This window comes from Myotis brandtii, unplaced genomic scaffold, assembly GCF_000412655.1.
Source record: "Myotis brandtii unplaced genomic scaffold, ASM41265v1 scaffold698, whole genome shotgun sequence".
Taxonomy (NCBI): Eukaryota; Metazoa; Chordata; class Mammalia; order Chiroptera; family Vespertilionidae; genus Myotis; species Myotis brandtii.
The window spans coordinates 896,774-920,431 of record NW_005370731.1 but is presented as its reverse complement, the minus strand read 5'-3'; the positions used below and the strand labels follow the sequence as shown (position 1 = coordinate 920,431).

At 45.1% G+C, this 23,658-nt stretch overlaps 1 protein-coding gene across 2 annotated transcripts in view; it reads right to left on the bottom strand.

The window, feature by feature from the left end:
• The window catches only part of SRCAP (Snf2-related CREBBP activator protein), a 37,441-nt gene that overhangs the window by 12,954 nt on the left and 829 nt on the right, over nt 1–23,658 (bottom strand). The window contains exons 2-25 of one of the 2 annotated variants that reach the window (XM_005882049.2): nt 22,779–22,852; nt 21,932–22,194; nt 20,210–20,461; nt 17,965–18,150; nt 17,580–17,720; nt 15,068–15,290; nt 14,678–14,952; nt 13,961–14,051; nt 13,734–13,823; nt 12,326–12,514; nt 11,905–12,236; nt 11,621–11,798; nt 10,759–10,895; nt 10,353–10,522; nt 10,045–10,237; nt 8,720–8,856; nt 8,437–8,623; nt 5,283–5,452; nt 4,614–4,879; nt 4,105–4,398; nt 3,378–3,542; nt 2,684–2,869; nt 2,203–2,469; nt 169–1,643 (exon numbers count right to left, since the gene is read on the bottom strand). In XM_005882049.2, coding sequence (XP_005882111.1) covers nt 169–1,643; nt 2,203–2,469; nt 2,684–2,869; nt 3,378–3,542; nt 4,105–4,398; nt 4,614–4,879; nt 5,283–5,452; nt 8,437–8,623; nt 8,720–8,856; nt 10,045–10,237; nt 10,353–10,522; nt 10,759–10,895; nt 11,621–11,798; nt 11,905–12,236; nt 12,326–12,514; nt 13,734–13,823; nt 13,961–14,051; nt 14,678–14,952; nt 15,068–15,290; nt 17,580–17,720; nt 17,965–18,150; nt 20,210–20,461; nt 21,932–21,985 — 5,658 coding nt within the window. In that variant the 5' untranslated portion in view covers nt 21,986–22,194; nt 22,779–22,852. The remainder of the gene's footprint in view (nt 1–168; nt 1,644–2,202; nt 2,470–2,683; nt 2,870–3,377; nt 3,543–4,104; nt 4,399–4,613; nt 4,880–5,282; nt 5,453–8,436; nt 8,624–8,719; nt 8,857–10,044; nt 10,238–10,352; nt 10,523–10,758; nt 10,896–11,620; nt 11,799–11,904; nt 12,237–12,325; nt 12,515–13,733; nt 13,824–13,960; nt 14,052–14,677; nt 14,953–15,067; nt 15,291–17,579; nt 17,721–17,964; nt 18,151–20,209; nt 20,462–21,931; nt 22,195–22,778; nt 22,853–23,658) is intronic. The other variant, XM_005882050.2, reaches the window with a different exon arrangement.

Genomic DNA, 23,658 nt, shown 5'->3' with positions numbered 1-23,658 from the left:
AAGCTCAGGGAAAAGGACTTGTCCAATGGCACTGAAATATCAGGTCCACAAAACTAGACTTTGTAATTTACCAAGATAAAAGTGACATTATTCTGTTCCATCCATTCTATCAACATTCCAAAGAAACTCAACTTCCCATTCCCTCTCCTTTGAGGCAATAAAACTTACCAGATAGAAAGGGGAACGAGGTGGTGGTGGGGGCTGGCGTCGAGGCCTGGGACCACTGAACGAGGTAGCAGTGGAGGGAGGGCTGGGGGGACCAGAGCGCAATGTCAGTGTCTCAGGCTCATCCTTGGAAACAGGCAGCCGGGATACCATGGTGATGGGCAAGGAAGCGGCCCCAGGTGCAGAAACCACAAGGGAGGATGCCTGGGAAGCTGGGGCCTGTGTTGAGGCTGGGGCCAGTGCCAGAGTCTGGGCTGTGGCTGGGCCCAAGGTGGGCACTGGAACTGGGGCAGGGCTCAAGGTCAGTGTTTGCACTGAAGCTGGGGCCAGGAGTGAAGCAGATGATGATACCGGAGCCAAAGTCAAAGTGTGAGCTGGGGTTGGGCCCATCGAAGAAGCAGGAGCCAGAGAGGGTGCTGGAGCCAGGGACAGCGTCTGAGTTGGACCCAGTGGTGGTCCTGGTGCCAAAGACAGTGTCTGGGCTGGAGCTGGTACTAGGGCTGCTGCTGGAGTCAATGACAATGTCTGAGCTGGAAAGGGCTTCTGGGGATTCCCTGTTCCCAAAGAGAGTGTCTGAGATGGAGACGAGCCGCCAAGAGTGGATGCTAAAGCTGGGGCTAAGGCCAGTGTCTGTGTAGAAGCCGGGCTTGGGAGAGGTGACGGAATCGGGGCTGGTACCATAGTTTGAGTTGATGTCGGAGCCAACACAGGACTTTGGACTGGCACCAGTGAAGAAGCTGAGGCTAAAGGAGTTCCTGGAGTAGATGATGAAGCCAGAACTGGAACTGGAGTCTGCGATGGAGCCAGGACTGGAAGAGGAGTCAGGGAAGGAGCTGGAGGAGCCAGGATTGCTGTCTGTGGAGCCGCCATGGGAGCCATAGAGGTGGCTAGAGCCTGAGATGCAGAAGGTGTTGGAGCCAGAAGGGAAGCCTGAGCTGGAGCTGGATTTGGTGCTGCCGGAAAAGAATTAGCCAGAGCAGAAGCTGGCACCAGGACAGGTGAACATGCTGGGGCCACGGCTGAATTCAACCCTGGAACATGTGAAGAGGCTGGAGCCAACAACAGAGGGTGACCAGGTGCCTGAGATGGGGACAGGGATGAAGTTGTGGCCAAACCTAGAGTCAAGGCTGATGCTGATGGGGAAGCCCCAGCTGGTGCCAAAGAGGGAAGTCCAGGAGCCGCTGAGACAACAGGTGCCATTGTTGGAGTCACAGTGGTCAACACAGTTGGGCCTGAAGCCGAAACAGGTAAGGGAGCTGAGATTGGGATGGTGAGTGGAGCTGAGGCTGGGGCAGGAAGCGTGGTGGAGACAGAGATAGGGAGTGAAGATGACACTGGAACGGAGACTGTAGAGGACACAGGACTAGCAAGGGGAGAGGAGTTGGGAACTGGCATTGGAGAAGATGCTGGCCCAGGGAGTGAGGATGGCACAGGAAGGGAAGAAGAGATGGTCAAGGGAGCAGTTCCGGTTGCTGAAGCTGTGGAGACAGAGGATGAGTTAGGCCCAAAATTCTTTTCTTGCTCCTCCTATTATCCTGTCCCACCCCTTCCCTTACTCGCAAGTTTCACCTGTTTCCCAGAAAACCTTCACTCCCACACTTTGAGATCAAAGAATCAAGGAATCTGTCAACTTAACATTTCCTTTCCCTCCAAGAATCCAATAAATGTATGTTGGAATTAGGCAAGGGCTCGGCAGCCCAGTTTTGGGGTCCACTGCACAGCAAGTCAGTATGCTGGATAATGAAGGGATCTGTTGTGACTTAGAAACCCTTAAGGCACCCGGCCGAGGTGTCTCAGTGGTTGAGTGTCGACCTACGAACCAGGAGGTCACGGTTCAATTCCCAATCAGGGCACATGCCCGGGTTGTGGGCTCGATCCCCAGTAGGGGGCATGCAGGAGGCAACCGATCAATGATTCTGTCATCATTGATGTTTCTCTCTCTCCTTCCTCTCTGAAATAAATGAAAATGTATTTAAAAAAAAAAAAAAAAAAAAGAAACCCTTGGGGCCAATTCTGGCCTTAGCCATGTTGACTCACCACTGACTTCGGGCGAAGGACTCTGGACCAGCTTGAGAAGGGGCCTCACTAGAGTGGATGTGGGTATGGGAGCCCGGGCAACACCCAGAGTAGGTGTGGGTAGCCGGCCAGGGGTTAATGTGGGCCGTGGAGTCAACACAGCTGGAATCCCAGAGCTCGGAGGTCGGGGTGCTGGGGCCAACGGAGGAACAGGAGTCAGTCCATCCCGAGGGGCCTGTCTCACTACAATCTTCACCACGCCTGTATTATTCACCATGGTTGGTGGCACTGCAAGAGGAAGCTACATTGAGGGAAAGGTAGAAAAGAAACAAGAGACCCAAAAGATGGAAGAAGTCCGGGGGCAGGAGAGGGAAGCAGACAGATATTGGAGACACCAGCAAGGGAAAACAATACTGAGGGAAGGCTGGACAGACAGTAGCCCAGGACATGCCTGGAAGGACCAAGGCCTGCAAGAGCTAAGTAGGAAGGCCAGGAGCCTCACCCTGGTTAGCAGCAAGCGGAAGGCTGAGGCCAGTGGGGGCAGGGGTGGTGCTGGGGGTCGAAGAAGGCAGCACAGAGACAGGGGTGGGGCCAGGGGTCGGGGCCACGGCCTGGATGAGTGCCACATGGGCAGGCTGACTGATGAGGTGGTGCTGCCCCCCTGCGGACACCAGGTGCACCACATTCCCTGGGTTAAGGGAAGAGAGAAAGAGAAGTAGCTATCAGCCGGAGGGAGGCAAAGAGGCAAGGGCTAGAGGAGAAAGAACAGAGAGAAGATAACATCTCTAAAATAACCTCATCCGGCCCAGCCAGCATGGCTCAGTGGTTGAGCATTGACCTATGAACCAGGTCACAGTTCGATTCCCAGTCAGGGCACATGCCTGGATTGAGGACTCAATCCCCAGTGTGGGGTGCGCAGGAGGCAGCTGATCAATGAGTCTCTCTCATTATTGATGTTTCTATCTCTCTCCCCCTCTCCCTTCCCCTCTGAAATCAATACAAATATATTTAAATAAATAAATAAAATGACCTCATCCTTATCTTTATAAAAAATTTCCTCTAATCATTCTCTTTGGTCCCACCCACCAAATACTAGGGAAAGAAACACACAGGCTGACATTTTTAAAGAGCCATAAAAAAACAAGAGGATAAGGAAGAAGAGGAAAAAGGCAGGACAGGGGGTGGGTTTTACCTACTTTGCAGCGGGCGGGGTTGCCCCACGGCAAGCTGGCGCACCTGGGCACCAGTCAAAGTCAGCTTGTTGCCCTGGATTTGGAAGGTGAGAGGTTTGCTTCCCCCTGCACTAGCCACTGGACGTTGTGCCAGTGAGGCCAATTGGCCGATGCTGACCACTTCACCTGCTATAAACAAAGAAGGGGCTTAATGAACACAGGGATCACTCTGCTCAATGCCACTTTGCAGACCCTCATGAGGTACAAGTCTTAGTTCCTCTAACTCTTCCCCTCAATTTCTCATGTTTCAACAAGCTCAGCCTTCAACTACAGTCTGAACTTTTGACATGCTACTCCTTCCTATTCCACTCATTTGCTTAACAATTTCCTTTATATCCTCTAAAGCAGCGGTCGCCAACCTTTTGGACCTCACGGACCACCGGCTGGCGACCGCTGCAAAGGCCTGCCACCATACTGAGCTAATTTATCACTCACCACCCCCCTCCTCTATGCTGCCCTTTCGCCTCATGATTTTCTACCACGAGGCTTACATGTCACCTCCCCAACTAAATTATGATCTCCCTGAGGGCTCTTGATTATAAGTTACCAATGTCTGGCAAAATACCCTATGTAGTTAGCTACCTAGAATTTGATACTCGATCATACTCCCGAGTTTTTCTTCTCCAGCTCTGGGGCATATAAGCCTTCCTCCCTTCTCAGGTCCCTCACCCTCAGAGCCCTGGGAACTTACAGGGCAGGCGAGCTTGCATATCAGGAGACAGGATGAGGCGCTGTGGTGCAGGAGTAGGAGCTGGTACTGCCGTGGTAGGAGCAGTGGCTGTGGTGGTAGAAGTGGAGGTGGCAGTGGCAGTGGCAGAAGGGAAGGTATAGCCTGGTGGCACTGTCAGGGGCTTCAACAGGCTGGAGGAGCCTGGGGGTGGGGCAGGACTCAGGCGAACAGGGGCAGGTGGGGCTGGCTTTAGGGACAGGGTTGGTGTTGGAGGCCGTGAGGTCCCACTCAGGACCCCCAGGGGGGAAGGTAACACTGTGAACACAAAGGAAACATCTGTCAAATATACCCTGACCAGAGCCTTAGCCAGCTCCCAGCAGCCTCCACACATACATACTCCCTTCCAGCCCAACAAAGACCACACCCATCTCTAACCCAACTTTTCACTCTATTTTTATTACTGCTAATCAATCTGACCAATCTACCTGAAGTGCCCCCTAACCCAACACTCTGGCTCCCTCGTAACTCACCCGGGGGAAGAGGCCCACTGTTTGGCTGCAACGGGGGCAACAGAACAGGGCCTGGAGGCCGGGATGCCGGAATAAGTGGGGATCCGGTAGGCGAGGTTGACACCATCAGTGGTGCTGGCAGCACTGGAGGGGTTGGGCAAGGGGTCGGCTGAACTGACAGCTCCGGGCCTGGAGGGGGTCGGACTGGGACAGGACCCAGGAGGGTCCGTGGGCTGTTCACTACCACCACTGTCCGGCCTTCTTGCTTGGTCACTGGCTGCAACATCCTATGAGAAAAAAAAACAAGGGGGTGAGGAAGGAGAATAAGGAGTAAGGAAAAAAAAGAAACAAGAAAGACAAGGCAAAAAGACAAAGATTGTAAAAGCAAAGGGGGAAAAGGCTAAAGACCCAAAAGAGAAAGGGTGCTTTTTGGTTATCTTATAACCAGAAAGCACCAAGCAGGGAAGGGGGGGGGGGGGGGGGGGGGGGGGAATCAATGACAAACACAAGGGCCCCTCCCAGGAGCCTCTAGTTATTGTCTCCCCTAACATGGCCACAGTATTTTGCATCTGTCCCATATAAACATTCTAGCCTACTCTACAACCCTCTCCTTGCCATCCCAATCCCCCCCCAGCCAGCTGTAGTCAGTTTTTCTAGGAATCCATCCCCTTAATTCCTCAGCCCTGGTACCTGTTGACCTTCATCTTGACAGGCTTGGGCCGGGGTGGGGGGTCAGGAGCAGTAGCCACCTCTAGCAGTACCCGGCGGGACAGGCGGTGCCGGGGTAGAAATGTGTCGGCCTCATATCTAGAAATTCGACCCTCCAGGCCAATAAGATCAAAACGACCCATGTCTATCCGCTGGCACAAGAAGGAACACAAAAGCATGGTGTCAAAAGGATCAATGTGGCAATAATTTCTTAGATACGACACCAAAAGCACAGATAATAACCAAAAAGAATTGATAAACTGAACTCCATCAAAGGACACTTTCAATAGAATGAATAGGCAACCCATAGAATGGAACAAAATATTTGCAAATCATGTCTCATAAGGGGTTATATCCAGAACATATAAAGAACTCCTACAACTCAATAACAAAAACACAAACAACCCATTTTAAAAATTAGCAAAGGCCTTTAATAGACATTTCTCCAAAGAAAATACAAAATAAACACAAGAAAAGATGTTCATCACTATCATTAGGAATATGCAAGTCAAAATCACAGGATACTACCTCTTATCCATTTAGATATTATTTTTTTAAAAAACACAGAAAAATAACAGGGTTGGCAGTCACTATGAAAAACAGTATGGTGATTCCTCAAAAAATTAAAAATAGAATTACAAATTTCTATATAATCCAGCAATTCCATTTCTGGATATACGGTCATGTATCACATGTCAGTCAATGTAGGACTGCATATACAAGGGTGGTCCTGTAAGATTATAATGGAGCTGAAAAATCCCTATTGTCTAGTGATGTCTAGGCATCCTAATATTGTAGTGGAATTCAGTATGTGTTTATGGTAATACTGGTGTAAACATACCTACTGTGCTACCAGTCATATAAAAGCATTGTACATATAATTATGTATAGTGCATGTTTTTAAAATACATTTTTATTGATTTTTTTAGGGAGGAAGACTGAGAGAGAGAGAGAGAGAGAGAGAGAAAGACACAGACAGAGACACACACACACACACACACACACACACACACGGACGAGAGAGAGAGAGTGCAACATCGATGAGAGAGAAACAGACTGGCTGCCTCCTGCATGCCCCCACTGGGGATTGAGCCTTAAACCCGGGAATGTGCCCTGACCGGGAATGAACCAGTGACCTCTCAGTACATGGGATGACACTCAACCAACTGAGCCACACCAGCCAGAGCTGTATAGTGCATATTTAACAATTATAATAAATGACTATATTATAAGCTTATGTAATTACCACACTATGTTTTTACCATTATTTTAGAATGTACTTTTTTTTTTTTTTTTAAGTCTGCTATATAACAGTATGCTGTTAGGCCAGCAGCAGCCCCATACATCTTGTGTTTATGTCTCTTGATTGTATCAGTTTCTCTTGTGCTTCACTTAATCTTGTGTTGTTTTATAAATTTAATGTAGCCTAAGTGTACAGTAATGTCCTACACCTTCACAATTAACTCACCATTCACTCATCAACTTACTCAGAACCATTTCCAATCCTACAACCTCCATTCATGGGAAGTGTCCTATACAGGTGTATCATTTTTAACTTTTATACCATATTTTTACTGTCCCTTTTCTATGTTTAGATACACAAATACTTGCCATTGTGTTACTACTGCCTACAGTATTCAGTCTAATACGCTGTTCAGGCATATAACCTAGGAGCAATATGCTACACCATATAGCCTAGGTATGTAGTAGATTACACCAATTAGTTTGTGTAAGTGCACTCTATGATGTTACCACAATGATGAAATCACCTAAAGACACATTTCTCTTAATATATCCCCCTCATTAAGCAGAGCATGACTGTATACCCAAGAGAGGATTGAAAGTCAAGAACTATGACTTCATTCATATGTGGGATATAAAACTGAAAGCAACAAATGAACAAACAAGACAAACAAAAACCCATAGACACATACAACAGTATGGTGGTTACCAGAGGGCAAGGGTTAGGAAGGAAGTAGAAAAGGTAAAGGGGGTCAGATATATGGTGGCAGAACAAGACTTGACTTTGGGTGGTGAACACACAAAGCAATACTATACAGATGATGTATTTTAGAATTATATACTTAAAACCTGTATAATGTTATTAACCAATGTCACCCCAATAAATTTTTAAAAATGAGAGAATTGAAAGTAGAGACTTGGACAGATATTTGTACACCTATGTTCATAGCAGCATTATTCAAAATAGCCAAAAGGTGGAAGCAATCCAAGTGTCCAATGATGGATAGATAATCAAAATGTGGTATACATGTATGAACCTTAAAAACATTCTGCTAAATGAAATAGCCATTCACAAAAGGACAAATATTGTATGATTCCACTTATATGAAGTACTCAGAGTACTAAAATTTATAAACCGCAAGTAGAATGGTGGCTAACAAGAGCTAGGGAAAGGGGGGAAATGAAGAGTTAATATTTAATATGTACAGAGTTTCAATTTGGAAAGATGAGAAAAGTTCTGAAGATGGATGGTGGGTAAGCGTTGTACAAATTAACTGTACTTAATGCCGCTGAATCATATGCTTAAAATGGCTCAAGTAGTAAAATTTGCTATGTGTTTTACCACAAAAACAAAAATGGGCTTGGCCGGTGTGGCTCAATGGTTGAGCATCAACCTATGAACCAGGAGGTCAAAGTTTGATTCCAGGGTTGTGGGCTTGATTCCAGTAGCGGGTGTGCAGGAGGCAACCGATAGATGATTCTCTCTCAGCACTGATGTTTCTATCTCTCCCCCCTTCTCCCTTCTTCTCTGAAATAAAAAATATATATATTAAAAAAAAAATTGGAGGGAGCGGGAACGAAGTAGCCAAAAAGAGGAAACAGAAAAACAAAATAATTAAATGTTAACATGCCAAGCCCTTTCAAAAAGATTAACAAAATTCTCACAAACCTACTGCAAAATAGGCCATATAATCCCTATTTTGAAGGGCAAGCAAACTTAGGGTTAGAGGTTAATAATTAGCTTGCCTAAAGTGACACAGCTAAAAAAATAATAAAAGCAGGGGAATAGTTTTAAGATGATAGGAGAAGGAAGGATGCAAAAGGTCAGACTTTAGCCTAAAGAAAATAAATTAAGGTTTGGGATAGGGCCAATAACCTTGGGGCAACTACTTACCTGGAGGGGATGGATATCAGTGGCCTGTAGGACCAGAGAGGCGGTGCTGAAGCAGATGCCTGGGGTGATGAAGGGGGAGGTAACAGGTCTAGGGTCAAACAGGTTTGGATGATTACAGACTTTTCGCAGCTGCATCAAAATGTTGATGACGCTCATGAAATGGCCCGTGGCTAGTGTCTCTTTAGTTCTGGGAGAGAAGAAAAATAAATAGGGCATCCTAACTCTCACCTCTGACCTTTGCTATAATCTAGAGTCCCAGGACCCACCCTCAGTTCTCCCTTACGTAGTTTGTGCCATGAAGTCATCATAGAGATAGCGTTGGCGCTTGGAGAGCCGGCAGCGGATAACATGCTCATACTTTTTAGGCATCTGCTTCTCAACATCCACCTTAACTCGGCGCAACAAAAAAGGCCGCAAAACCTAAAAGTAAATAATCAAGAGGCTGACAGGAGAACAGCAGGAGACTGAGCCCTAGTCTAGCTCTTCTAGCTGGGTCTTAGCTTGATGATCAGCTGGGCACTGCCTTAGCCCGATCAGTAAATACTCATGGAGCTATGTAGCATGCCCAGAACTAATCACACAAAGATGAGTCAGATGCAAGCCCTCCTTTCTCTCAAGGAATTTACTATCTGCTGAAGGACAGACATTATTATTATAATACCCCAACATAAGAAGTGATAAAGAAGAGCACTGAGGGCAGAGCAACTACCTACACAGGAGGGGTGACTCAAATTACAGTAAATGTAAATATACAAGATTATGAAAGTTAAGTCCAGGAGAGAAGCTGAGAACAAAAATTGGGGCAGTGACAGCAGCATAGAAAACAAAAGGCAAATGTGAGATTTCAGGAGGCAAAATCTGACAAGACACAGTCATTAAGTTAACATGGAAGAAGTGAATGGAGGTGAAGAGGTATAGTTAAGGAAGACTTATTGGTTTCTATGATTTACCAAAATGATGGTGTGACTGACCAGAATGGAATAGAAATAGGCTATAAAACGTGAGATATTTGGGCTAAAACAGAGTTGAGTTCAACAGCAACTTTCAATTAAAGACATAAAGTCAAATTTAAATACAGGCCAAGTGGTCTACAGAGTTGAGGAATTAAAAACACAAATTGGAGTCTTTAAAGCCTTATGAGTGAGATACATAAATTGGGAGACAAAAAAAGTGAAGATCAGAATGCTGAGAGATGTTATTTAAAAACGACAAAGAGAAGACAAAAAAACATAAGAAAGGGAGGAGGGAGGGAGTGAGGGGGGAAAGAGAAAAAGAGAGAGAGAGGAGGAGAGGAGAGGGAGGGAGACAGACAGGGAGAGAGGAAAAGGGAGGAAGAGAGGGAGGAAGAGAAAGAGGGGAAGAGAAAAGAAACGCAATAAAAATACAAAGCTGAGGAAAGCCAGGTAAAGAGAAATCCAAGCAGGGACTGATGAGCAATATTATTCTACTCAGAGAATACGCACAGACATGTCTCCCATTAAAGAAAACACTGAAGCTTGACAAATGGGTGAATTCAGCCTATCTGTCTGACTTCCCTCTCCCTAAAGGTTTTCTGCCCTTAGTTCCTCACCATTCCCAAGACCCCTGACAAACTGTTGCAGGCCCTACCTTGTGGAGGCGTTTGACTAGACCTTCATTGTACTCTTGGCTGCCCTCAATCATGCCAGTTAGGGGGTTAGAGAACCACTCTTTGAACTCGCGGTGAGACTGGAAGACATGGGGCATCAAAAAGTGCATCAAGGACCACAGCTCCATGAGGCTATTCTGCAAGGGAGTTCCTGTCAGGAGCAGGCGTCTCTGGCTGCAAAGAGACAGAGGGAATTAAAGGGAGGATAGTCAGCAAATTCTCAACCTTCTGAGCATCCCACCCTTCAAACCCAATCAAGCCTCCCATGAATCTCCAACTCCATTTCCACCTGTTGAAGTTGAGCAGTGACTGCCAACGCTGTGACTTGAAGTTTTTGATGTTCTGAGCCTCATCCAGAATGAGATAGCGCCAGTTTTTGCGGCGAAAGGCCTGGTGATCCTGCAGCACCAGCTTGTAAGACGTGATACACACATGGAAGGCATTGGGCTTGGTCCAGCCCTGAGGTATCAAGAGAAAGTAGCAGATAGTGAGATGAAAAAAAAAAAAAAAGGTAAAGGGAAGACATGCTAAGGTCCTCAGGGGACAGAAATCAGGTTGGGAGGAAACAGAAAGTCCCAGAAGCAGAATGAAGCAATAGAAAGGGGAGGGAAAGAAATTCATCTGAAGAAAAAGGGCCTAAAAAAAAAATGAGGCATCAACTGGGGGGAGAGAGGTGGTCACATGGAGGAGCAAACCTGCCGCTTGAGCTTCCTCTCTTTCTGGGCTCCATAGTAAGTGAGAATTTTAAAGCTGGGGCACCAACGCTTCAGTTCCATCTCCCAGTTCAACATCACACTGGTGGGGACAATGATCAAATGAGGACCCCAGTTACCTGTTTAGCAAAAGAATGAGAGATGTATAACATGGTAACTATAGTCAGTATAATACTATACAGTATAATACTATACTGTATTATTTGAAAGTTGCTAAGACAGATCTTAAAAGTTCTCATCATAGAAAAATAATTGTTTGTAATATGTATGATGACATGTTTATTGTGATCATTTCACAATGTATACAAGTACTGAATAATGTTATACACCTGAAAGTAACATGTCAATACATGATTAAAAAAAATAAAATTCAGCCCGCCCAGCATGGCTCAGTGGTTAAGTGCTGACTATGAACCAAGAGGTCATGGTTCGATTTCCAGGCAGGGCACATGCCCGAGTTGCAGGCTAAATCCCCAGGCAGCCAATCAATAATTCTCTCTCATCATTGATGTTTTTATCTCTCTCCCTCTCCCTTCCGCTCTGAAGTCAATAAAAATACATATTTAAATAAATAAAATGCAGAAAGATTTTAAACAGATGAATTTTTATAAATAAGAACGAGAGAAGTCAAGGAGATATACAATTTAAGGTTCTTGCTCCTCACACCTAACCCTGACCAGTCTGTCCTAATGGCCCTAAGAATCGCAGCACTTATGCTGGCCTTGCTATACAGTTACTGACCAGTCAATGAAGCTATTAAGATTCCAGCAAAAGAGTACTTCACTATCCTGTAGCTGGAGTCACCCCCAAGGAGACCCAAGAGGAAGGGGCCCTGTCTAGTTACCTTTCTCACAAGCCAAGTGGGCAAGCAGGGAGATGGTCTGGATCGTCTTGCCCAGCCCCATTTCATCAGCAAGAATGCCATTAAGCTTCTTCTCATACATGGTAACCAGCCAGTCCAACCCAATATGTTGGTACTCCCGGAGCTGGCCCCGCAGGAGCAAGGGAATGGGTGTCTTCACCTGGTAGGGAAGAAGAGAGGTGTCAAGGTGAACTGAGGCATCTGTCACCGAGAAACAGAGAAGTCAAGATATGAGAAAGCAGAAGCTGGGGGCCTGGGGATACCACCTGCGTAGTAGCCAAGGTGTATCCCTTGGGTTGGAGACTTTCAGCTGCTGCAGCGATGTCAGTAATTTCTTTCTTAGGGCCTAGGGTGGTGGTGGGCCCTGGGGTGGGAGGTCCACTGCCCCCATCTGCCTCACTCTGCTCTTCATCCCGGGCAAGCAAGTACTCCACCCCAAAGTCATCCTCCTCCTCCTCCTCCTCCTCATCTGCTTGGCTCTGTGACTGGGACTCCTCAGACTCGTCAGAATCAGATTCCTCTGATTCTGAACTCCCGCTTGTTTCTTCCTCCTCGGAATGCTCATCTTCCTCGTCCTCACTCTGCTCCTCCGAAGAGTCTAAAGCACAAGACCAAGGCTTAGTGTTAACCATACCTGCTCCTCCAGTGCCTACCTCCCCAGCTCCTGCCTCATAACCACACATTTACCTGACTGACTGCTACTATCCTCCTGAGGAGCCTCTTCAGCTTCTGTGGCCCCCTCTGGTTCACAGTCAGAGCTGTTAGCATCAACCTCATCTTCCTCTTCCTCTTCACTACTCCCAGAACCTGGGGCAGAGGCATCAGAGGCATAGGCTCCTGCATACCGCTGCAACAGCTCCTCCACAGATAGCTCACCTGAAAAAAAAGAGAGAGTACGTTTTTGGATGCATTGAGGGGAAGGGAGAAGAGGTCTGAGGGTGCCATTGGTTTTACCTAGGTCTCTGTAGATACTGCTAGGCCCAGGTCCGAGAAAAGGCAACGAAAAGTTTACTTTCAGCACCAGCTACTAAAGCCAAGTCTTACATGGGCTAGAGCCATGGATGGTGCTGCCTTCCATTGGGAAGGATAATATCAATGTGATGAACCTCCCTTTAAGGCAGGGGTGGAACTTCCGGACCCCAAAATGATTTGGTCTGGCCCTCAGATGTATTTTAGACACCTTTATTCATTAACCCTTTGAGTGCCAACCAATATCCTAGGAACTATGCTAAAACTGCCAAGGCATTTTTGCTGATTTTACAACAGTTTAGGGAAAAAATTATGAATCGCAAGTAAATGAAGTTACATATTCAAAAACTTAAGGAAACCTTTACTACATTGACATATTTAGCAATATCATCATCACTAATAAAAGCAGACTTAGAACTGGACGCCATTTTGAAGCTTTGATAGTGCTCCCGGCACTTTTGGCGAAAGACAGGAGGAGCGCGATTGCGCTCCCCGGCACTCTAGGGGTTAAATGTTTGACCAAATATAGCAGGCTAATTTCTAAGTTAATAATTTTGTATGGCCCATGAATGTTATAAATATCCAAATGGCCCTTGGCAGAAGAAAGGTTCCCCACCCCTGCTTTGAGGTTTAGGTAAAACATAACCCAAATCCTTTCACAACAGCTCTTCCCTCCATGAGCTCTCACATTACTTTGTTCAAAATGCCATCATAATTAGTCATCATATTCTATTTTTAAGTATTCACTTATAAATCTATCTTTGTCATCAGATCTAGGAGTTCCTCTAGGACAGTGATGGCGAACCTATGACACGCGTGTCAGAGGTGACATGCGAACTCATTTTTTTGGTTGATTTTTCTTTGTTAAATGGCATTTAAATATATAAAATAAATATCAAAAATATAAACCTTTGTTTTACTATGGTTCAAATATCAAAAAATTTCTATAGATGACACGGCACCAGAGTTAAGTTAGGGTTTTTCAAAATGCTAACACGCTGAGCTCAAAAGGTTCGCCATCACTGCTCTAGGAGGATAAAATGTGTCTTAATCATCTCTTTATTCCTGTCATTCTGCAGAGGAGACACCAAAGTAGATGTTCATTAAAATGTCTAGTGAATGTCACCTTCTCGAGCCAACTCGCTCAGCTCCATGGCATGATCCACCTCCCCTTCCAACTGCTCCTCAGCTGCTATGGTATCCTCTTCATCCTCCGCTAGGAAAGAGAATAAAGCCATATCAATAGGGAAGAGACACAGACACAGTCTAAGTGGAAGAGGTAAGAAAGCCTAAAACATTAGGTCCAAACTATTCAAGGGTTAAGGGGAACAGGATAAAGAGAATAGGTCTAACCTTCATCCTCATTGGCAGTGAACTCTTCATCGTCCTCATCTGGATGCCAAGGTTGTTTGTTACGCTGTGCAACAGAGGGTGGGGGGTTTACCTGTATGTCAAAGGATGAAAAGGAAGAGGGCCTAAGGTTAAAACAGGAGAAAGGCACAATGAGAATACAATGCTACAGAACAGTTTCTCTGTGCCATTGAGTGACAGCTGCCACTGGCACAATCCCAGGGCAAAGATGCAATCAAGGGTTTTCTTTCAGCACCAGCTACCAAATCCTGGCCCCACTGCCCGGGGGAGGACCTGTGAAAGTGCTAGATAACAAATGTAGGCCCCCAACACCATTCCCATGCATGCAGACATATGAAGAAACAGAGAAATTAGGTCCAAAAGAGACTTTAAGGTTACCATCCCAGCTCCAAATCTACAAACCAGTAAGGGAGTATTAAGACCATTTCATAGATGTGGCAAGGGCCAGCATAAGTATTTTTAAGGTCACACAGTAATTTAAAGAGTAGAGTACAGTAGACTTCCACTATGGCATTAGAAACTCTGCCCATCTCAGACTGTAACTTGCCCCAACCCAGATTCTTCCTTAGTTACCCCCAAATGAGAGCCCCAAAATTACCTTTAAACAGCGAGAACTCCTGAAAACCACATCTAACCTTATAGACCAGAATCCCATCCCTGCCCCACTCTGAGCCCTCCCCCTATCCCTTCTGCCCACACCTTCAATACTTGAGAGGGCTCTTCTTCACCACCATCTTCAGGTTCATCTCTGGTGTCACTATCATGAGATGATGGGGTTCTTGAGGGGCTGCAAGGCCCTCCTAGCAGCTGAGGGGGAAGGGAACGGAGCAGCTCTTCCAGTGGCAGTTCTCCCTCACGTTTAAGCAGCTCAATCTCACGCCTCTGCGTCTCTGCATCATTGCCTTCCTGCTGTTCTTCAACCTCAATCGTCTCCTCATCATCCTCTTCCTCCTCTTGGGGTTGGAAGTCCCCATCTATAGCAGGAGAACAAGGTCACAAAGTCCACGGGGCCCTGCAAGCCACAGGGTGGGTTTTCAGCTCTTGAAAGGGTACATGAGGAGGAGTAACAGAGCCAAAGAGGACACACACCTTCATCATCCAGCTGGGAAACTGGGGGTGGAGGACTAGAGGCAGCTGAGGAAGAGCCAAGACAAGGGGAGGAGCCAGCTTTGCTGGAGGCTACTGGCTGGTTGAGGCTCTGAGATAGAAGGTCTGAGTACTTTTCAGTTTGCCCCACAATGAAGTCCAGGTGCAGGTCCAGAGCCTTTTTGCGCTTTTCCTCCAGCCGGGACTGTTGCTTGAATTGCACCACCTGCCACAAGCATGACATGGATGGTTCACCAAAATAATCTTTTATTCATGTACTCTTTTACGCAACATTTAGGGAAGTCTCCGCCTATGCTAGGCCCTGGATGGCTTTTTAGGAGGATGAACTAAATGTACTTAATGGTGCTTCTGAGGAAAACAAAAAGGGAGCACAGGGGAGAGAAGAGCCAGCTTAGCTTCAGGCAACAGAGAAAGGTTTGCAAATGTATCTGGAGCTGAATCTTTTTTTTTAAATTGAATTGGGAGAGAGAGGAAGAGAAACACTGATATGAGAGAGAAACATCTACCAGCTGCCTCCACACGAGCTCTGACTGGGGATCGAACCTGTCACCTTTTGGTGTACGGGACGATGCTCCAACCAACTGAGCCACACTGGCCAGGGCTGGAGCTAAACCTTAAAGTCTAAGTAGCTCTTCACTAAGTGGAATGAGGAAAAAGGCATTTCCAGCAGCAGAAAGAGCCATATATTAATGGCCAGGGATGTGCAAAAGAAGGAACAGTTTGCAATGGAAAAGAGAAAAGGAGCTGACAGAAAACAAAAGACTGAAAATATAAACAAAAGCCATGTAGTGCTTGAGAAACAATGACGTAAATATATATGAACAATTTAGTAATGAGAACTTTGATGGTATTTAAACAGGTAACTGGCACAAATAAGTTTTAGAAAAAGTATGCTGAATGCCTTGCAAAAGACAGATGGCCTAGAGGACTCAATAAGTCCTATTAATAATCCCTAATCCAATTAAAAATAGGGCAGAGAGGACATATAGATGGCTAGTAATGATCAGAGAAGTGCAAATTAAAACCACAATAAGATATCACCTCACTCCTGTCAGAATGGCTGTCATCAATAAATCAGCAAACAACAAATGTTGGTGAGGATGCAGAGAAAAGGGAACACTCGTGTGCTGTCAGTGGGATTGCATATTGGTACAGCCATTATGGAAAACAGCACGGAGATTCCTCAAAATAATAAAAACTAAGAACCTCAAAAATTAAAAATAAAACTACCATATGACCCAGCAGTCACACTTTTGGGTATATTTCTGAAGAATATTAGTAATTCCAAAATACTAATTCAAAAAGAAATATGCACCCCCATATTCACTGTAGCATTCTTTACAATAGCCAAGGTAGGAAGCAACTTAAGTGTCCATGGAGAGACAGTGAATAAAGAATATGTGGTACACGCTGATAGGCGTGCCTCAGTGGTTGAGCATTGAATCATACACCAAGAGGTCACCAGTTTGATTCCTGATCAGAACACATGCCTGAGTTGCAGGCTCGATCTCCGGTTTGGGGCATGCATGAGGCAGCTGACCAATGTTTTTCTCTCATTGATGTCGCTCTCTCTCTCTCTCAAATTAATAAAAACATTAAAAAAAAAAAGATGTGGTACAGCCCTGGCCAGGTAGAGAGCATTGTCCCAATATGCTAAGGTTACAGGTTCAATCCCAGGTCAGGGCACATACAAGAATCAACCAATGAATGCATAAGTACACAGAACAACAAATCAGTATTTCTCTCTCTCCCTTCCTCTCTTAAAAAAAAAAGAGAGAGAGAGAGAGAGAGAGAGAGAGAGAGAGAGATGTGGTACATATATACAATGGTATACTACTCTGCCATAAAAAAAGAATGCAATCTTGCCATTTGTGACAACATGGATGGAAATAGAGACTGAATGGAGACTGAAAAATACGAATATCATATGATTTCCACTTATATGTATCTAAAAAACAAAATAAGTGAACAAAACAGAAACAAGACTCATAGATACAGAGAACAAACTGATAGTTGCCAGAAATGAAGGAGATTGGGGGGCTGGGTGATAAAGGTGAAGGGATTAAGAAGTACAAAATGGCAGTTAGAAATAGTCATGGGGATGTAAAGTATAGCATAAGGAATATGGCCAATAATATTGTAAAAACTATGTATGGTGTCAAGGGTGTACTGGACTTATCAGGGGATCACTTCGTAAGTTATATAGATGTCTGACCACTACATTGCATACCTGAAACCAATATATTAAATGTCAGCTGTAATTAGAAAATAAAAATTTAAAACTATCCCCAAAGGCAGGGCCTATTTTCCACTGTATTTCTTTCTTCTTAATAACACTTAATGCAAGAAAGGCCCAATGTACAATAGAAATGTCATTAAAATTGCTTGAAATCATAATTTCACTCTCTCACAAAGTTTTGATCATTCCTGCTACCACACTACCCACCAATCAAACCGAAGGCATCTACCTTTCAAACCAAGCCCTGCTGCCTACCTTCTCCACATTGCTCCAGAACTGCCTGACATCCTTGGCCATGGTGGAGGCGATTCGGCGCAGCTTAGCCTGCTCCTCCCTCCGAGCCCGTTCCTCTTTCTGCCGTTGTTCCTCATGGTGCCGGATCACCATTCGCACTACCTGTGGAAATGAGGAACCAGCATAGAAACACTCCATGGCCAGACTCCTGCCCTCTCCCCAAGTCAAAAGCAAAGAAAATAATCAAGGCCAAGAAACCTGGGAAGTCAGCTTGCCTCTTGAGACTTGGCATTAATAAGCATCCTACATTGTTCTGTTTAGTTTCCCTCCAATCAACCCACCCATCAAAAAAACAAAAAGCAAACCTGAAAAAGAAATGGAAAGTAGACCCAGTTGGAAGACATACCTTACGGGCCACACCCCGTTTCCAACGGCGCTCCTGAGCAAAGTCAGCAGATAGCCACTGCATCTCCTCACACAGATAGTCCCAGTGGCCTTTGGGGCGAGGAGGCTCAGGTACTTTAGGCAGCCTCTTCAGTGACCAGAAACCCTCCTTCCGAAGCTCAGCAATCCGAGTCTCAATCTCAGCCTCCTATTGAGGGAGAGCGAGGTCGATCGTTATTGGACATATACTTCACCTCATGACCATGCTGAACTCCTGAGCACCGACTACGCATAGAAACTGGCTGGACTGAATGTTTTATGCTGTCTTAAATCCACCTATCAATCCTACAAGTAGGTATTATATCATCTTCAAATGATTAAAGTAACCATCAGAAAGATTATGTGATTTACCTGAGATCACATAGCTAGGAAGTATTAACAAGCTGAGGATTAAAAATATGTCTAATGACCCCAAACACCAAATTTAATGCTCTTTCCATTATTTCACACAATCTCCACTCCCCACAAACATATAGGCAAGACTTCGGAAAACATATCCCAAGGGTACTTCCCAGAGAAGGAGGGAGCACAAGTTTCTTTACTGACTCTAGATATAAGGGTTCTTCTCACTGTAGAATTCTACTTATGCAGGAGCATGTTCATGACGAGAAGTATGCTATAAAGCCCAATTTACACAATTTTGTTTGTTTTAAATACTATTTTTAGAAAAATATATTTTGGTGAAAATACTGAAAAGTTATACACCAAAAAACTAAGTGCTTACCACAATAAGAAATAATATTGCTGCCCTAGCCGGTTTAGCTCAGTGGATAGAGCGCTGGCCTGCGAACCAAAGGGTCCAGTTCAATTCCAGTCAAGGGCACGTACCTTGGCTGCAGGCTCTTCCCTGGCCTGGGCCCTGGTCAGGGCTCGTGAAGGAGGCAACCAATCGATGTGTTTCACATCGATGTTTCTGTCTTTCCCTCTCTCTTCCACTCTCCCTAAAAATCAATGAAAAAATATCCTCGGGTGAGGATTAATAAAAAAAAAAATTGTTTGTACATTGATTATACAAGGTAGAGCAAGAGTAGATTTACAGTTGTAAGTACATGAAACATTTTATTCTTGTACTAGAGGCCCAATGCACAAAATTCGTGCAAGAGTAGGCCTTCTTTCCCCTGCTGCCAGCACCGGCTTCCCTGTAGCACCCAGGACCCGGGCATCCCTTGCAGCCTCGGCTTCATCCGGAAGGATGTCGGTCTAATTAGCATATTATACTTTTATTATTATAGAATACTTATTGTAATATTTTACATATAAACTGTGAACATATTTTGCCCCACCCTGTATTTCATAAGGAGAAAAATAACAACATTTTAGTATTTTTCATTTAAGAGACATGACTTAAAAACTGAAGACAACTGCCCTCATTATTCTTATGCTCTCCTGACAAAAACTAATCCAGAGGAAGTAATAGCCAGACATGAATCACGAAACTAAATGATCTGATGAAGAAAATATCAGGAACAACATGGGCATGCATGAGAATCATCTGAAGTACTTTTAAAGACAGATTGTGGGCCCCACCCTTTAGTTTGAATGGGTAGGAAGAGAGGAGTAAGAATGTGCATATCTAACAATTGTCCAGCTGGTGCGAGGCTGCAGGCCCAGGACCACACTCACCACCGGGTAAATAAGCAGCAGCAACCAGTAAATCCTAAGAGCCTCACAGCTTACAAAGCACTTTGATGTCTTTAATGTTATGTCCTAACAGCCTATAGACCAGTGGTTCTCAAACTTGCTAATGCTTTAATACAGTTCCTCATGTTGTGGTGACCCCCAACCATAAAATTATTTTTGTTGCTACTTCATAACTATAATTTTGCTACTGTTATGAATCGTAATGTAAATATCTGATATGCAGGATGTATTTTCAATGTTACATAATTAAAGCATAGTGATTAATCACAAAAACAATATGTAATTATATATGTTTTCCGATGGTCTTAGGCGACCCCTGTGAAAGGGTCATTCGACCCCCAAAGGGGTCACGACCCACAGGTTGAGAACCACTGCTATAGACTATTACACCAGCTCTATTTTATAGAAAAGGAGAAGAGGCTCAGAGTTCAAGAGACTTGCTCAAGATCATGTAAGTTAAGGCAGAACTTACACATAATGAGAAAAGAAATGTAAAATATCCATGGAACATAGGCGTTCAGGGAAGACAATTATCAAGAATCCTCATGAGCCCTCCCAATACATACATGCTTGGCCTGCTCTGCGATCTCAGCATGGCTCTTCTCCCACTTTGGGCCCTTGTTAGCTAAGTCAGCGGCCTGGAATAAGCTGAGCCCCTCCAGGGACACGGTGGCACCATCTGGGGGCCCTGGAGGTCCATCCAGAGAGGAATCTTGAGCTATATGCTGGGGGGAGATGCCACCTGCCCCACTAGAGGCTGGGGAACTGGATGAGGCAGGGGACACAGGATTGCTGCCTGTCATGCCGTCCGACACCATCTAGAAAAGGAAAAATGAAAGATAAAATGAATGCTTAACACTGTACCGGGAGTTTAAAGTACATTATTTCACTCTATCTTTACAAGAAAAAAGCTCTGAAGTAATGTATCAACCTCATCTTATAAACAAAAACCTACGTGGTAAAGTTTTAAGGTGTTCAAGAGGGCAGACCAAACTTATAATAGAAGTCTGGCATGCAAGAGGAGTTATAGCCTAATGGTGTTAAAGAATACTATATACTATTCATTCATAGCTATAGTATTCAAGAATACTATAGCAGATGATTTCAAATTTTAATGAACTTTTCAGGACCTCAATGATTTCACTTACACAAATAAATCCCTATTTTCCCATCAAGTATGGCAGATTCACCTATGCAAATAAATTTGAGCTACCACCAAATTCAAAAGGCCTCAAAAAAACAAACAAAAACCCCCACAAGATCACCTAAGCCTCTTTATTACCAGTCTTGGTAGTTTGCTTTACTGGTGAGGTGTAAGGGGAAAGGGATGGGGGGTTGGTCACTGTCTTCAAACACCCACCTATTATTTTACAAGGTCTTGCACAAGCAATATGAAGTAGAGAACAAAGTCCTACTTAAATGTGGATTGTGAGAGAACTCATTAAATTCACTCCAGCACACAAGCTTCAGTGTGCTACTTAAATTCCTACTCGGCTAAATGACAAAAGACTATGTCACAAAGTTTCCTAGCTGCTCAGGAAAATTATAAATTTCAAATCCATAACCATCAAAAGCCTACTGTACACAAACCTAGGTCAGTCTAGTTTAAAAAGCTGTGATTCCCCCCTCCCCCACTCCCTTAACTTCCTTGGTATGAAAAAGGAATGAACACTACACACACACACACACCATCTATAACGCTTAACTTATTCCAGTTCTGAGAAAGAAACTGAGCTATTTGCAAAGCAGTCAGTCTTGGGAGCATATTGTCCCAACCTCCATTTCCAACCTGGCCTATTTCAACCTTTTTCAGGTAACAAGAAGTTTCCAGACTCTCAGTGATCAATGACACACTAATATCAAATACAGCCCTGGCCGGTTTGGCTCAGTGGATAGAGTGTCAGCCTTCGGACAGAAGGGTCACAGGTTCGATTCCTGCCAAGGGCATGTACCTTGGTTGTGGGCACATCCCCAGTAGGAGGTGTGCAAAAGGCAGCTGATCGATGTTTCTCTCTCATCAATGTTTCTAACTCTCTATTCCCTCTCCCTTCCTCTCTGTAAAAAATCAATAAAATATATTTTTTAAAAAAAGAATAGACTAAATTAAAAAAAAAAAATCAAATACAATGTAAGTATCCAACAGGTTTACCAGTCCACCTGAAGATTCTCCCCTACTTCAGTATCAAGGTAGCTAGGATCATGGAAATATGGCTAGGTCCTGCTCTTCTGCCTCAGAGCCAGCAGCCCACAAAGCAGAAGCAGAGAAGAAACTCTCCCCACTTTCAAACCTGTGTCTGTAGGACTGGGAGTTGAGGGTGAGCAGGGGAGGGGCTGCTCTGCATGGTCCCACTCCCAGGCTCCTCTTTGGATGCCTGAAGTACGACTGGGTCGTTGTCACCACTGCTGCTGGCCGAGGGGTTGGCGTCCGGCTGCAGGGCATGCTGGGAGCTGGCCTCATTCTGGGCCACAGGCCACCGGGACCCGCCTTCCAGGGCCCGGGGCCCACTAGGGCGTCCCAGCCTCCGCTCAGGTCCACTGGCCTCTGGAGCACCTAAAGTAGGGTAGAAAAGAGTAGAAATGGGATTTTTAAAATATTAAAGAATCTTTTAAATAAGCAAATATAACACTAAAAAGTAAACATTGTTTATAACCTGCATTTCTTGAGCATCTACTATGTGTCAGATGCTTTACTTTGTACTTGATGTATTCTATACCCTCTTATGTACCTTATGAACCAGGTACTTTTCATTTCATAATTATTTACTTAGTTCCTTCTACATACTAAGGATAAAGCCATGCAGAAAAAATCCTGGCCTAAATGGAGCTTACATTCTAATATTTTCTGTATTTTACAAGTTAGAAAGAAATCAGGATACAAAAACAACAAATGACTTGCATAAGGTCACAGTAAGGAAGTGGTTGGAGGACTTAAACTTAGGTAGGCTAATGCCAAAACCATGGAGGACATGCTATTCTTGGCAGAGCCAGGGTGAGCAAACCTTTCTCTATCCACAGTCCCAGGTCTATTGTTGCAATGTTATCATCAACCCAGAAATATTAAGCTATAATTTCTCTCGTTATCTCAAACGTCTCTCTCATTAGCATCAGTATACAAAATGGTATCTGAACCCTTACCTGTGTGAGCTGAGACCACACCCCCTGTGAAAGTCTGTACTTCCACGGTGCCGCCGTACTGAGGGGAAGCACAACTGAAACAGAAGAAAACAGCAGTGAGGAATCAATCCACATTTACCAACATCCATCCAAGCCTTCTTTACACCAACTTTTGAGGCTTTTAAGTATACCCAAATCAGTGCAAGGCTGAAAAAAAGAGTTACAATATTAGGAAAAGCTCGAATTTCAGAAAAATCAAAGCAAATCCAGATTCTGACGGTGGGAAGAGCAGGGAAGCAAAAAAAAAAAAAAGTTCAAAAAGCCTAAGGGTGAAAGGTTCCAACAACTGAATGGAGGGCAAATAACCAAGAAAAAAACTTGTCACATCTAGAAGCTGGAAAGGTGCGAGGTGCCTGGCAGCTGCTCCCCTTGCAGTGAGAACAGGCCGCTGTCACAGGAGAACGCACCCTTCCTCGGGGCCGGGCCCCTGACTCCCGTACCTGCACCAGGAGACACTTCCCGAAACACTAGAGCTACCGCAGGAAACATGAGAGGAACAAGCCTGGGAGCAAGGCCGCCTCGCAAAGAAACACGGCCCGGAAACAGGCGGGCAAATCCACACAAGGCCCGGAAGTGTTTCCCCGTGTTTAAGGAAATCCTCAGCCCCGGTGCTGCCTCTGGCTCGCCCCCTCCTCCACAACAGCCAGGGCCCGAGCTACCTGGCACACAGGCAGCTGGCTAGGACGCCTCACCCCCGGCGTCAGGACCGTCCCACACCCCTCCCAACAGTCCAACCCGGCATGACCTCTGACCTCTACCCCCAGTGGCCACTAGCCCTGAGGTAGCCCCGCCCCCTCCTGGACGAACACCCCACCCAACATGCGCGAGTGGGGGAGGGGCC